Source organism: Schistocerca serialis, chromosome 4 (genome assembly GCF_023864345.2).
Source record: "Schistocerca serialis cubense isolate TAMUIC-IGC-003099 chromosome 4, iqSchSeri2.2, whole genome shotgun sequence".
Classification (NCBI taxonomy): domain Eukaryota; kingdom Metazoa; phylum Arthropoda; class Insecta; order Orthoptera; family Acrididae; genus Schistocerca; species Schistocerca serialis.
In genome coordinates, this window is record NC_064641.1 from 795,113,206 (window position 1) to 795,127,801 (window position 14,596).

The 14,596-nt window shown below is 36.8% G+C and overlaps 1 protein-coding gene across 1 annotated transcript in view; it reads right to left on the reverse strand.

Moving 5' to 3' along the window:
• LOC126474772 (uncharacterized) overlaps window positions 1–14,596 on the reverse strand; it is a 225,256-nt gene that overhangs the window by 137,819 nt on the left and 72,841 nt on the right. Inside the window, exons 4-6 of the mRNA XM_050102247.1 lie at window positions 4,657–4,753; window positions 821–950; window positions 287–483 (exon numbers count right to left, since the gene is read on the reverse strand). Coding sequence (XP_049958204.1) covers window positions 287–483; window positions 821–950; window positions 4,657–4,753 — 424 coding nt within the window. The remainder of the gene's footprint in view (window positions 1–286; window positions 484–820; window positions 951–4,656; window positions 4,754–14,596) is intronic.

Consider the following 14,596-nt stretch of genomic DNA (forward strand, 5'->3'; position numbering starts at 1 on the left):
TTATCTGTGTAATATCTTCATAAATAAATATTATTACTTGTTAGATTAACTTTGTTTTCTGTGAGGAGTATCTAAAGCACAAGTCCCAGTTATTACAATAACATGGCATTAAATGTCTGGAAGCATTGTAAAGAATGGAGGTTTTTATCTATCATGAGGAAAATTACTTTCTCACAATATGATTAAGTTATATTTAATTTCCTCTTTTCTTTTTTGACAACTCTTATAATCATAAGCAAACTCAAGCATTCCTTGGAAGACTATAACTTGTAGGTAAATAACTTACCCGGTATAATATTTTCTTTTACAATCTCAACAAACTGATCACGATCTGCTCGAGATTGTTCATGGAACAATCCAAGAGCATGTAATAACTCATGAATAGAGCGACCTTCTTGGCCAAGACAGTTTGGTCCCTTACTGTCTGGTGGCTGAAGGGAAATTATTTGTGCTCCACCGTGTTTCCCTACAAATGACCAGCACCTGTAAAAGTTTATTATTGTTGTTTAAAATCTTCATGTTTATCATTTATTTACTACTGGGACTCTGTAGTGTCCTAGAGACATATGTGAATTATTGATAGAGTATTGAGTCTTGGCTGTTGCTTAGACTAAATTGAACAGATATAACTAAAAGAATGCAAAGAATTAATAAAGGATTATTTTACATAAAAATTACTTTGAAAAGGCAAGTGATTTAGAACTTTGGCATGTCAAGAAGCTTAAACTTCCCAGTGTTCATCAGTATGAAAAATAATTAAATGATTTATTCATATGCTTCAAATGACAGATCAGTAACTCTAATTACTTATGTAGCTTACCCTTTTGGGTATTTAATTGGCCATATAAGCAGATAATCTTTTTGTTTGCCATTCCAAGGCACAAATTTGACACAGGTCATGAAATTCAAAATATTTATGGCTTTGTAAATTGTGATGTAATCATCTGGTTCTGAAACAAAGTGAAAAATCATTACTGTTGTATTTGTCTCCATTTCAGTTACGGCAACAACTTATTCCTCAAATAACATAACGTTTCAAAATGAAGATATACATACATTATTTAGAATTATTTATGATTTTTCAAAGTTCTTCCTATTAATCTGTATTTTGTGAAAAGCATTTTTTATGGTCTCCCACCATTTTCATACAGCAATTTAGAAAAATCATAAAAATTATACATACATATTGTTACATAAATTATCAAGCTTACATCAAATTTCCATTTGAGTGCACCATGTAACAATCTACTAGCACTCCAGAAAAACAGCAAGTCTAATACAGAACCTCATCAAGACACCATCAAATGTAATTCCTGATATTACCAAGTGGACCATGAAGAACTGTGTAAACTGGATGGTAGTTCCTTGTTGAAAATTCTTGCACTTTCACATCACAACTGGATTTTCTTACACAACCTGTGACATCGTCGCGAAAAAATGCAGTGACCCTTATACGTAACAAGTTTCCTTTAAGTTACATCTATGGTCACAATCTTTTTTGTTTAACAGATTACCGGTTTTGGTCTTTAATGACCGTCATCAGATCTGTTTCATAAAAACAAAGTCGTAATGAACTGCAGCCACTATGGCTGCAGTACATTAGGACTTTGTTTTTATGAAACAGATTTATGAAACATTACAACCCACTTGCAAGGATTTATAGAACATGATTGCATGCAGAATAATCCACAAAGTTAGGCAGAACTAAGAAAATCCATAAGTTTTCTTTAATTTACGTCTATGGTCACAATCTTTTTTGTTTAACAGATTACCGGTTTCGGTCTTTAATGACCATCATCAGATCTGTTTCATAAAAACAAAGTCCTAATGTGGCTGCAGTACATTAGGAATTTGCTTTTATGAAACAGATCTGATGATGGTCATTAAAGACCAAAACCGGTAATCTGTTAAACAAAAAAGATTGTGACCATAGACGTAAATTAAAGAAAACTTATGGATTTTCTTAGTTCTGCCTAACTTTGTGGATTATTCTGCATGCAATCATTTTCTATAAATCCTTGCAAGTGGGTTGTAATGTACTAGACTAGTATACAACATGATCCTTGAGACTAGTGTATAACATGATATAGGGCTGCAGTTATAGTAATTTTGTATAACAACTTTCAATACTTTGTATTTTGCAATCTTCATGGTACATGGATTTAGAAATTTTATTACACTTAAAAGAGCATGCTGTTGGGATGTCACAGTATTATTATGTTAAATGAAACTAATATTTGGAATATTTTAGAGGGTTACATGATAACATGTAACTATCTTATAAATATATCCAGTGTACTGTAGTGAGATAACAGACTACAATAATTTTTTCAGCCATTATTCAAGATTCTGTGACAATATAAAAACAAAAATTCTGTTTATGTAAAATTTATTTCAATTTCAATATCTTAAACTTTGTAAATATGTAACTTTTAACGGTAAATTTATTTCATAATCATTTGAATAATGGTGTGTAAAATTTTAATCGTTGTTATTTTATTTATATCACAAAGGCAGCACCTGTCAAGTTAATCTATGTTAGGGACAAGTGTGTAGCAGTAAGCTCTACACTATATATGTGCTCATCCCTGTTCAAAATTCTTAAATACACACATCAAAAAAAGTTTTGCATCACCTCAGTTCTGAGAGTTCCACAACCTGTGCAGAAACTTGGAATAGAGATCAACATAAACATCATGTCCACCCTTTTTATTGCTCATGAAAATCACAGTGAGACCCTCAGAGGTGTTGGTCCAGATAGCTGTACACACCGGTACCTCTAATACGCAATAGCACGTCCTCTTGAATTGAAGCATACCTGTATTTGTCATGGCATACTATCCACAAGTTCATCAAGATTGTCCCACTCCTCAACAGCGATTCGATGTAGATCCCTCAGAGGGGTTGGTGGGTCACGTCATCCATCAACAGACCTTTCCAGTCTATCCCAGGCATGATCAATAGGGTTCATGTCTGGAGAACATGCTGGCCACTCTAGTTGAGTGATGTCATTCACGAGATGTGCTTGATGGGGGCGTGGATTGTTGTACATGAAGATGAATGCCTCGCCAATAATCTGCCCATATGGTTGCACTATAAGTCGGAGGATGGCATTCACGTATCTTACAACCGTTACGGAGCCTTCCATGACCACCAGCAGCATATGTTGGCCCCACATAATGCCACCCCAAAACAGCAGGGAACTTCTGCCTTGCTGCACTTGCTGCCCTTGGGTGGCCTGAGCGAGGCATGTCATCGACAGTCCCTGTCTGTGTGTATCTCCTCCATGTCCAGACACCACTTTGGTTCACTTCGAGACACCTGGACACTTCCCTTGTTGAGAGCCCTTCCTGGTACAAAGTAACAATGCGGACACAACCGAACCGTGGTATTGACTGTCCAGGCATGGTTGAACTACAGACAACACAAGCTGTGTACCTCCTTCCTGGTGGAATGACTGGAACTGGTCGGCTGTCAGGCCCCCTCCATCTAATAGGTGCTGCTCATGCATGGTTGTTTACATTTTTGGGCAGGTTTAGCGACATCTCTGAACAGTCAAAGGAACTGTGTCTGTGATACAATATCCACAGTCAACGTCTATCTTCAGGAGTTCTGGGAACCGGGGTGATGTAAAAGTTTTTTTGATGTGTGTAAGTGAATTGTAAAAAGTTTGATACAATTTTATTGAAACTGGAATGAATAAACACAACATTAAGAGGAAATAACTGTCTGCCTATTATTTTAGATGAAAAATTCTCTTAGTATTTCTGTTGCACCCCAGAGGTATTTTATTCTATATTACCAGTCCAATATTTTATCTCTTAGTGATGTTCTTGGATTGCTACACTGATAAAACCACCTGGAAATCATGAACTCAATTTCTGAATAATTAAAATAATGAACAATTATTACTTGGTATAATTGGATGGTAGCTACAGAAGGTGAGTAATTATATAAGTAATTAAATAAAGACAAAATTAAGTTCCCATCTTATGAGGCAGCAACAAAGTGCTGAATCGAAGCTAACTTTTTGTAATAAAGACATAGGTTAGAGGAAATGCATTTATTCAGAGTTGCTGAAAGTTATCTAGGTCCAGAGGTCAAGCGAGGCACATCAGAATGGAATGAAAGGAAACTCAGCAATGAAGCCCCATATTTTGTGAGATGAGAGGGCTGGCTGATTCTGAAAGCTGGTATTCGTTTCATCTTTTGCTTTATTCTGTGGCTAACAGATCTGGTAAATAGAAACATTTTCTGTCATTGATTGTAGTTTCTTTTTGAAAACAATTTTTGTGTAACTGTGTAATTAGATAAATGTTAGACAGATAAACATGAAAGTGCATAAAGACTGAAGCTTATATTGTGTGACTGATGTTTTAGTATACAAAGGAAGTACTCCTTTGTTTCTGACCATTAGTTAATGCTACTATAAACATCAACCAGTTTGGGAAATGCACTCAGAGATAGTGAAGATTACAGATGCACTTTGAAGGGCCTATTAGATTTCAACATCTTTTCTGTAACATACAGTACACAATAGGACAACTTGTTATTTTTCTCTTGCTTTAGTTGTTTCTTTTTCTTTCCCTTTTACAAATCTTTTTCATGACTACAATGTCTTGTGTTAGTTATCAAATAAGTAGATTTGTCTAATACCGTAAAGTGGGCTGATGTAATATGGAACAGTTCCATTTGTCCACAGCTTCTCAGGAAATACATCCCACCGTAGGCCAACACGCCAGTATTCATACATCTGTAAGCACAATGAAACTATAAATGTACACCAACAAAATTTCAGTATTTGATGATGAAATGTTGTTCTTTGTGAATGACATTACATTTTTGAGATGCTGCAATGAACTGCAGGAGAACAATGGATGACAAAAATTTTTGCAAGCAACTCATAGCTTCAGAAAAGGAATAAACCTTTTGCTTTGTGAGTTAAGTGCTTATTCTTTGACACTAAATTAAGAAAAGAGGGAATTCAAAGCAATTGTACAGTTGGTGACCGGAATACTGGGCAAGTGACAGAAAATGTGTTTCACCAATGTGCTGTATTAATAACAATGATAACAAGTACATGAATAAGATTAAAATATAGTGTTCATTACTTATGCTTTGTGAAGCTCAAAACTGGGAAGCAAAACAGCAGAATGAGGTGAGAAGTACAACAGAGCAAAAAAGAATGAATGAAATGAATAGAAACAGCTATTCATCAAATGGGAGTGATTTTGACCTGTGGCTAGAACATACGTAAGTGGATAAGCACTGTAGCACATCTTTTGACTAGAGTTTTTCCTCAGAGCATAATGCAGCACACACTTCACTGGTGAAATGAGATGTCTATTAAATGTAAGTTTCTATTTTGTTTTCTGTTTACTTTTTTTAATTATAAGTCTTTCCCTTATCAAAATCTTCAATTTTTTTTACCTGTCACATGTGAAATATTTAGTTTATATTTTAGATTATGACCTGTAAAATATCTTTATTCATCCTCATCCATGTTTTTCCATTACAGCAAGCAGGGTGAAGTTATAGATAAGCCACATACAATGTGGATTAAATACGCATGTGTGAACCCACTTTTCAAAGGTAAAGAAACTGATGTGAAAAAACTACTGGCAAGTATCTCTGCTAATGACTTTTTTCATATACCGGTACCTAGAGAAACCGGTGTTCAGCAGATCTGTTGATCACCTGAACAGCCACAACATCTGAATCAGTGTCCGTTTGGTTTGCAGCAAGGATGATCAACTGATGATTCTTTTTTCTCCTTCACCACTCAAATTGTGCCATACTTGACAAAACGTTAGCACCAATTGTATACCTAAGTGACCTATCCAATGCTTTTGACTATATTAAGCATGACATTCTGCTAAGTCAAACAGAATTCTACAGGTTAAGTGGAATAACCATGACATGAATTAAGTCTTCATCCAAGACAGGCTCTGTCAACACTGGAGTGCCACAAAGCTTGGTACTGAGGCCCTTGCTGTTTCTTATGTATATAAATGACTTCCCAGTCTGTACCATAACAGTGAGCAAGTTCACCCTCTTTGCAGGTGATACTTCTCTCCTAGTGGTTAAAACAGAAGCAAGAAATGTGGATCTCTCTGCTAACAGCATATCTAATGATATCATCAACTGGTTTAGTTGTAATGGACACTCTCTGAATATAAAAAAAACCTCATTATATGCAGTCTCTTGTGACACAAAAAGAACAAATGGACATAAATATAAAAATGATGGACAACAAATATAGCAAGTGGATTCTGCTAAGTTCTTGGGTTCAAATGGTTCAAATGGCTGTGAGCACTATGGGACTTAACATCTGAGGTCATCAGTCCCCTAGAGCTTAGAACTACTTAAACCTAACTAAACTAAGGACATCACACACATCCATGCCTGAGGCAGGATTCGAACCTGTGACCATAGCAGCCGTGCGGTTCCAGACTGAAATGCCTAGAACCACTGGCCGGCCTAAGTTCTTGGGTGTGTACGTAGATTGCAAATAAATTGATCCTACTTTATACCAGATCTGGCAGGAAGACTTCATTCTGCAGCTTTTGCCTTATGCATAATTGCATAAACTACATGTACACATACATTTACATGATCACTCTGCAATTCACAATTAAGTGGCTGGTAGAGGGTTCATTGAACCATCTGCAAGATATTTCTCTACCCTTCCACTCTGAAACAATGTGTGGGAAAAATGAACACTTAAATCTTTCCATGAGAGCTCTGATTTCTCTCATTTTATTATGATGATTATTCCTCCCTATGTAGGTGGGTGCCAACAAAATATTTTCACACTCTGAGGAGAAAGTTTGTGATTGAAATTTCATGAGAAGACCCTGTCACAACAAAATACACTTTTGTTTTAATGATTGCCATCCCAATTCCCATATCATATCGGTTGCGCACTCTCCCCTATTTCATGATAATACAAAATGAGCTGTGCTTTTTTGAACTTTTTCATTGTCCTCCATCAATCCTATCTGATGCAGATCCCACACCACATAGCAATACTCCAGAAGAAGGTGGACAAGCATAGTGTAAGCAGTTTATTTAGTAGACCTGTTGCATTTTATAAGTGTTCTCCCAACAAATCACAGTCTTTGGTTTGCTTGCCCCACAACATTATCTCTGTGATTATTCCAGTATAAGTTATTTGTAATTGTAATCGTTAAGTATTTAGTTGAATTTACAGCCTTATGTTTTTTATCCTGTAATTTAGCAGATTCCTTTTAGTACTCATGTGGATGACTTCACACTTTTCATTATTTAAAATCCACTGCCACTTTTTGCACCATACAGATATCTTGTCTAAATTGTTATGCAATTTGTTTTGATATCTGTTAATCTACAAATAAGAATGCCATCAGAGCTGCTTGCTTTGGATATTTCCAAGCACTTTTGTCTCATTGCATCATTTTTTTGGGGTAATCAGTCTCTATCAGAAAAAATTTTCAGCACTCAGAAGAGAGCTATACATATTATGAGTGGTGTTCATCCGAGGCACTCTTGCAGGAATTGGTTCCAGAAACTACATGTTTTTACAATGATGTCTCAGTACAGCTTCTCCCTTGTTTGTTTCAATAGTAAAAATTACTACCATGGCCACAATACGAGATCAAAACATGATTTTATAGTAACCAAACAAACTTTATCCTTGTGCAAAATGGAGTAAATTTCTCAGGCATAGAAGTTTTTAATGCTCTAATGAGACGCATCAGAAGTCTTGGTTTTTGAACACTGAAATTCAAGGGAAAATTGAAAGAATACCTGTTGCAAAATTCATTCTACTCAATTAATGAATTTTTAAAATTTAACTAAATGGATAAGTGTATAGTTTTCTTGTATAATTGGGATGTCCCACTTAGTGCAAGCGTAAATATAAATTATTTTTTGTCTTAAAGATATAATCATTTTCAAATATTAAGATATTAGTAACACAATGTCTCATAGTGTTTTCATAAATAGGAATTGTGATGTCTTGTGGTGTTATGAACCACATTTATTTTCATAGGTTACAATGTGACATTAGCTGGTATGAATATTATCATGAATCTATTATATTACTCATTTCATAAAGTTTATGGAAAATTCATCATTATAAGTGTTGTATGAACACTGACTTGTGTCTAGCAACTGTAATGCTGTTGGGATCAATGCAACTCCCAACAAAATAAAATACATAAATAAGTAATTTCTTCTCCTCCCACAGCTGTTGCTCATTTATCTGGTGCCACTCGGCATTCCAAATTTTTTGGTCTTTGAGGATCTCCTTTTCCTAGCTGCCACGAGGTCTTTTCTTGGTCTCTTCCCCAAAACATTTCAGACATAATAAGCCTGACGGGTTGTGTGGGGAGCTGCCCTCTTCATAGGCCCATACCACTGCATTTGCTTCTGTTCAATGTTTTCCAGCAGACGTCTTACTAATCCTAGCTATTGTGTGATATTCTCAGTCTTTATTTTATCTATTTTTGTTTTCTGTAGATAAGAATGGAGGAAATTGATTTCTGTTACCTGGAGGAAATTATTATTCAGCCCAGTATCCATTTCTGCTTATAATCCACATACTCATATAGGTGGATGGTATGTTTTGTATATGCTGTTCTTAGAAGCTTGCAGAAAAGTTTCATCCAAAAATATTTGACTTACTACATTACACAAGTTGGAAACTTAAAAGCTTGTACTGTGTTTCCAGTTCCTTGATGCTTGGTGTTGACTGAGGAAACCAAGTTATGCAAGTACTGGATATTGTCCATAATATTTATCTCATCATTTCCAATTCTTATATGGACTGTCGGACAGTTTCTACTTAACACAAAACCAACTGCCTTGGTTTTCTGGTTTTAACCCATTTCCTGAATTCTTCATGCCAAGGTTCTAGCATGGTTTATATCTCCATTTGTCTCTCCAGAACATTACATTACCCACAAAAATTAAGTCTTTAGTTGTTGGGTCCCTTCTTTTGACTAGTTTTAAAAGTATATCCATACAAAGGTAAGAGGAATGCTGAAAGATAACTTCCTTGTTGGACTCCACACTTTGTTACAAACCAACCTGACTTCAATTTTAGACCTGTACACAATCCTTGGTTTCTCCATGTAATCATTTTATCAAATTTTGCAGTAGTTCAAAAGGTATTCTGGCCTTTTATTCATTTTAATGGAGACGATACTGTTATGGATATGATACTCCTGTTGTTGATGAACTGCACAATTTTGATCACATAAAGTTAGATAGCCTGGCCTGGTTGGAAATGGCTGAAGTGATATCTGGAAAAAAAAAAAAAAAAAAAAAAAAACCACTCTGCACGCAGAGACATCAGACACCAATGTCTGTGAACAGTTCAAAACAAGATTCGGAAAGAAACTGTAATACTTAAATAATGGAAGCAGGGAGTCATTACCTCATTATTTAAAAAGGGTAGCAGGAAGAAGTACACTAACTATTATCTCATGGACTAAATATCTATGACTCTGCCTTTCAAAAAAACTCTGTATTACTTGGAAACAAGTAGTAGCACCAGTTGCAATTTTATTTTCAAGCAGCGTGACTGGTTTCAGTCATCAAGGCCATTTTGAGGTGATCATCTGAACAATATTACAAAACAAGGTACCATTGGAATAAGTCATGTGAAAGAGAAAATAACAATGAACATCATCAAAACAAGACAGCAAAGTAATGTAAACAATGTTGTTATAACTTTAAAAAACATAAGCTTGCAAGCCTAGTGTCATGGAGGTACACAGACAGGCTGGTTAGACATCTGAAGAGACAGTGCTTAAGTAGGGGAGGGGTGGGTTCTAGGGAGAATATGAATAGGACGGGGAAGGTGGTCTGCTTTTAAAAGTAAAACAAAATACAAAAATGTAACGCATTTAAAAGATTTACACGGCCACATGAGAGAAGGCATGATAAAAAGAAGTAATATGAAAAAAGTAAAGACAACAGATGGTGCTAGAGAACTTAAGATGAAAAAATTGCTGTGTTTGGAAAGCTAGCCATGACAAACAAGTAAATTATCATGTTCATATCTGTGGGCAAACAAAATGTTTATGTGACACAGCCTGTGGTACTGATTGTGGCCTGTTGTTTAAAATGACACACAAATACTATGTAATGATAAGTGACTGCACTAGATTAATTTACGTTGCAACATATTTTACATGTTCTAAAGAGCACATTTTTTAAATTTAAATCCCATGTATTTCTGTACTTTGTTTTACTTTTAAATCATTGTACTTATGTCTTTATTATTATTATCTTCCTCCAGTCCACCTTCCCTGCCATCTATAGTTCCCATTCATTCTCTATTTAAGCACTGCCTCTTTACATGTCTCACTAGCTTGTCTATGAATGTCCATGATACTGTGGGATTTCAGCTGGGTTGTAAACACACACATTTCTGTAAGACTCAGTATATTTCATTACAGAAGTCTCATTACAATAAGTTGTACAGCCAACTGAACAAGCAAGATGGCATGGGCCGTTAGGTTAACAGAGTCAAAGAACTTGTGATGGCAGAGATATGTCATTTGTATTTGTCAACGACACAATACTACACTTACAAGCTCATGTTTTTAATGTTATTTTCTTAAATTATAGATGATTTATTGTACAACATTACTCAATTTACTATTGCGTCTTGTTTTTATGGTGTTTATAGTTACTACATTTTTCTGTAACTTATTCTACTTCTACCTTGTTTTTCAATGTTGTTCAGATAATTATTGAAAATGGTCTTTGTGACTGCAACCAGCCATGGCATTTGAAAATAAAATCAACTGGTGCTATTATTCATTTCAGTGTAATTACTATAGTTTTGGATGCTGAACCACCAACATGCTGGACAAAAAAATGTCTATATTGAAATACAGGGTAAACATAAAGTGTGTGAAACATTTTAGAAAATCGGTACAGATAAACATTACAAGAGCAATACAACAAATGATGCAGTATCTGAAAGGCAAATAAGAATGTTTATAATTGTTCTATTAGTCCGTCCTTTGTTATACGGCACAGACGTAACTGATAGTCAATTTCTGCTCAAACCTGACCCATGACATCAGGAGTGATGGTAAGAACAGTTGCTGTGATGCTGTGATGTGGTGTTGCAAATCTTCGAGGTTCTGTGGTAGAGGTGGAACATAACACTCTTTTTTGTTAACTGTACAAGAAAAAAATCACAAAGCATCAAATCCAGCAAGAGTGTTGGCCACTTGAGTACTGCCAGATCAGTGGCCACAACCACCATCTTCCTCAAATTTCTTATACAACTGCACTATGCTGTTGTGAACTGCCTGTCCTGTGAAATTTGTCGTAGAAAGCTCTTTGCTCACTCACTATTGATTGGCAATGGGCAAATTCTAGCACAAAAAAGGGTTTCCCTGCCTAGTGCATCACCCTTTTCAGCAACTACCATTGGTGGCATCATGTCTAAAAAAAATTTTGGGAGTTTATCCTTCATGTAATGTATCATCTGTTACATTATGTTTAGCTATTTACCTATACTAATGTTTCATGCATTCTGCAGTTAACCTGTACAGTCAGTTTCATTATTAGTTGCATTTTGCACTTTTAAAATTGACTTTTTATTTTTACTCTTTTGGAGGAACATATTAATGACAAATACATTATTCTTCTCAACAAATTCTACTAATATGTGAACTTCGTCATTTCTGCTATTGCAACGAAAGTTGTTGTTGTTGTTGTGGTCTTCAGTCCTGAGACTGGTTTGATGCAACTCTCCATGTTACTCTATCCTGTGCAAGCTTCTTCATCTCCCAGTAACTACTGCAACCTACATCCTTCTGAATCTGCTTAGTGTATCCATCTCTTGGTCTCCCTCTTCGATTTTTACCCTCCACGCTGCCCTCCAATTCTAAATTTGTGATCCCCTGATGCCTCAGAACATGTCCTACCAACCAGTCCCTTCTTCTTGTCAAGTTGTGCCACAGACTCCTCTTCTCCCCAGTTCTATTCAATACCTCCTCATTAGTTATGTGATATACTCATCTAATCTTCAGCATTCTTCTGTAGCACCACATTTCGAAAGCTTCTATTCTCTTCTTGTCCAAACTATTTATCGTCCACGTTTCACTTCCATACATGGCTACACTCCATACAAATACTTTCTGAAACGACTTCCTGACACTTAAATTTATACTTGATGTTAACAAATTGCAACGAAAGTATTCCACTGAAATCCATTCTTCAGTTTTTGACCTACTGACGCATAAAGTCCCTCTTTATTAGTAGGATTGATCAGTTTCTGTAACTCTTTGCAGAAGTCTCCAACCTTCATTTGAATTTGATGTTTTTGATGTGCAGACTTGAATGTTTTCCTTGGAGTAGGGCTTGTCTTTAACAACAACTTTAAAAAAGGCAATGAGCCCTGTAATGAAACGTGCATACTGATTTTATTTTATCTTGTCTTCATTTTTTGCCACACCTATGGTTACCCAGATATATCTCATTTTATGATATTTAATTTCTCTTCAAACTCTACTTTTAATGTTTAGTAAGTTATCATCCCTACATAAAAAGAAGTACATGTACTTGGAATTCTAAGCTGTATGTTATTGTTTAGCCAAACTTTCTGCAGCAAGGTGTGTGTGTAGATGTAGCTGGGCATGCTCCATGGACTAAAGCCATTACTCGAGATCCTTCTGTCCACTGCTCCTGATATTCTTTCACTGGGGCTGCAGTAGTTACTCACATATAACTGTAGTGTCTTCAGTAAGCCTATCCATGGAACACTACCCTGCCAGGGTATGAAGAGATTGGAGAGATAAGTTAACATTGATAAACCTAAGCAGAACTATTCTCACAGCAGTGTCGGCAGTTGCCTGAGTATGTTTACACCTTCTGTTTATAATTATTTGATCTCAGATTTCTAGTCTTACTTTAAAATATTCATGATGACATTTATTCCAGGTGAATTCTAATAAAAATAACAAAAAGTTAAGTAAATAGATACATACAGGGCATTTTAGACCCATGTTCAGATACTTCTTATTGGAAATAGTTTGTGATGTATTTGGAGTAAAATGGGTTTCACACAATCAAAGAACAGAAGCTCCCTTACATAAAGCTTTTGACCACAACCTTCATCAGCAAAAGAGACACACCTGCCATTCATACACAGACAAAGAGTGATTTCAGGTGTGCCGCAGGGGAGTGTCATAGGACCGTTGCTATTCACAATATACATAAATGACCTTGTGGATCACATCGGAAGTTCACTGAGGCTTTTTGTGGATGATGCTGTGGTGTATCGAGAGGTTGTAACAATGGAAAATTGTACTGAAATGCAGGAGGATCTGCAGCGAACTGACGCATGGTGCAGGGAATGGCAATTGAATCTCAATGTAGACAAGTGTAATGTGCTGCGAATACACAGAAAGATAGATCCTTTATCATTTAGCTACAAAATAGCAGGTCAGCAACTGGAAGCAGTTGATCGTCGGTAAAGCAGATGCCAGACTGAGATTCATTGGAAGAATCCTAAGGAAATGCAATCCGAAAACAAAGGAAGTAGGTTACAGTACGCTTGTTCGCCCACTGCTTGAATACTGCTCATGAGTGTGGGATCCATACCAGATAGGGTTGATAGAAGATATAGAGAAGATCCAACGGAGAGCAGCGCACTTCGTTACAGGATCATTTAGTAATCGCGAAAGCGTTACGGAGATGATAGATAAACTCCAGTGGAAGACTCTGCACGAGAGACGCTCAGTAGCTCGGTACGGGCTTTTGTCAAAGTTTCGAGAACATACCTTCACCGAAGAGTCGAGCAGTATATTGCTCCCTCCTACATATATCTCGCGAAGAGACCATGAGGATAAAATCAGAGAGATTAGAGCCCACACAGAGGCATACTGACAATCCTTCTTTCCACGAGCAATACGAGACTGGAATAGAAGGGAGAACCGATAGAGGTACTCAAGGTACCCTCCGCCACACACCGGCAGGTGGCTTACGGAGTATGGATGTAGATGTAGATGTAGATGTAGAAGCAAACATGCCTCATTCACACTTAACCACCAACTCCAGCAACTTGGGCCACAATGCAATTGTCATGTGGAATAGAAGCAACAATCTTGAGGAGGCAGAGAAGGGGAAGGGATAGTAGTCTATGGGCGGGGAGAGAGTAGAACACTGTCTGGCAGAATGTGCAGGGACTAGAATGCCAACCAGTTTAGTTTCAGGAGGTTGTGGGGTAAGGAGATGGAGAAAAAAGGAACGAAAAAGGCGAGGAGCAGCGAAACATAGGCAGGTGCATTGGCAGAGGGTGACAATCAAAGAGGGTGGGAGACAAGAATGGGGAGGAGATGATAGGGCTGAGGGAATGTAAATTGTTGTGTGGGGATATGAGGACAGTGTGTTACTGTAGGTTGAGGCTAAGATAATTACAGGAATGGAGAATGTACGAGGGCTGTTTTTTTTCAACCTCCGATCGTCCATCTAAGCAAGTAAGAGGTAGGGAGGGGCTGGACCTGCACGTCATGCGATTGCGCAGCTCCCCCACCACAACCTCTGCCATTTTCAGCTGCAGTGTGTCAGTCGTAGCCGAGCTACA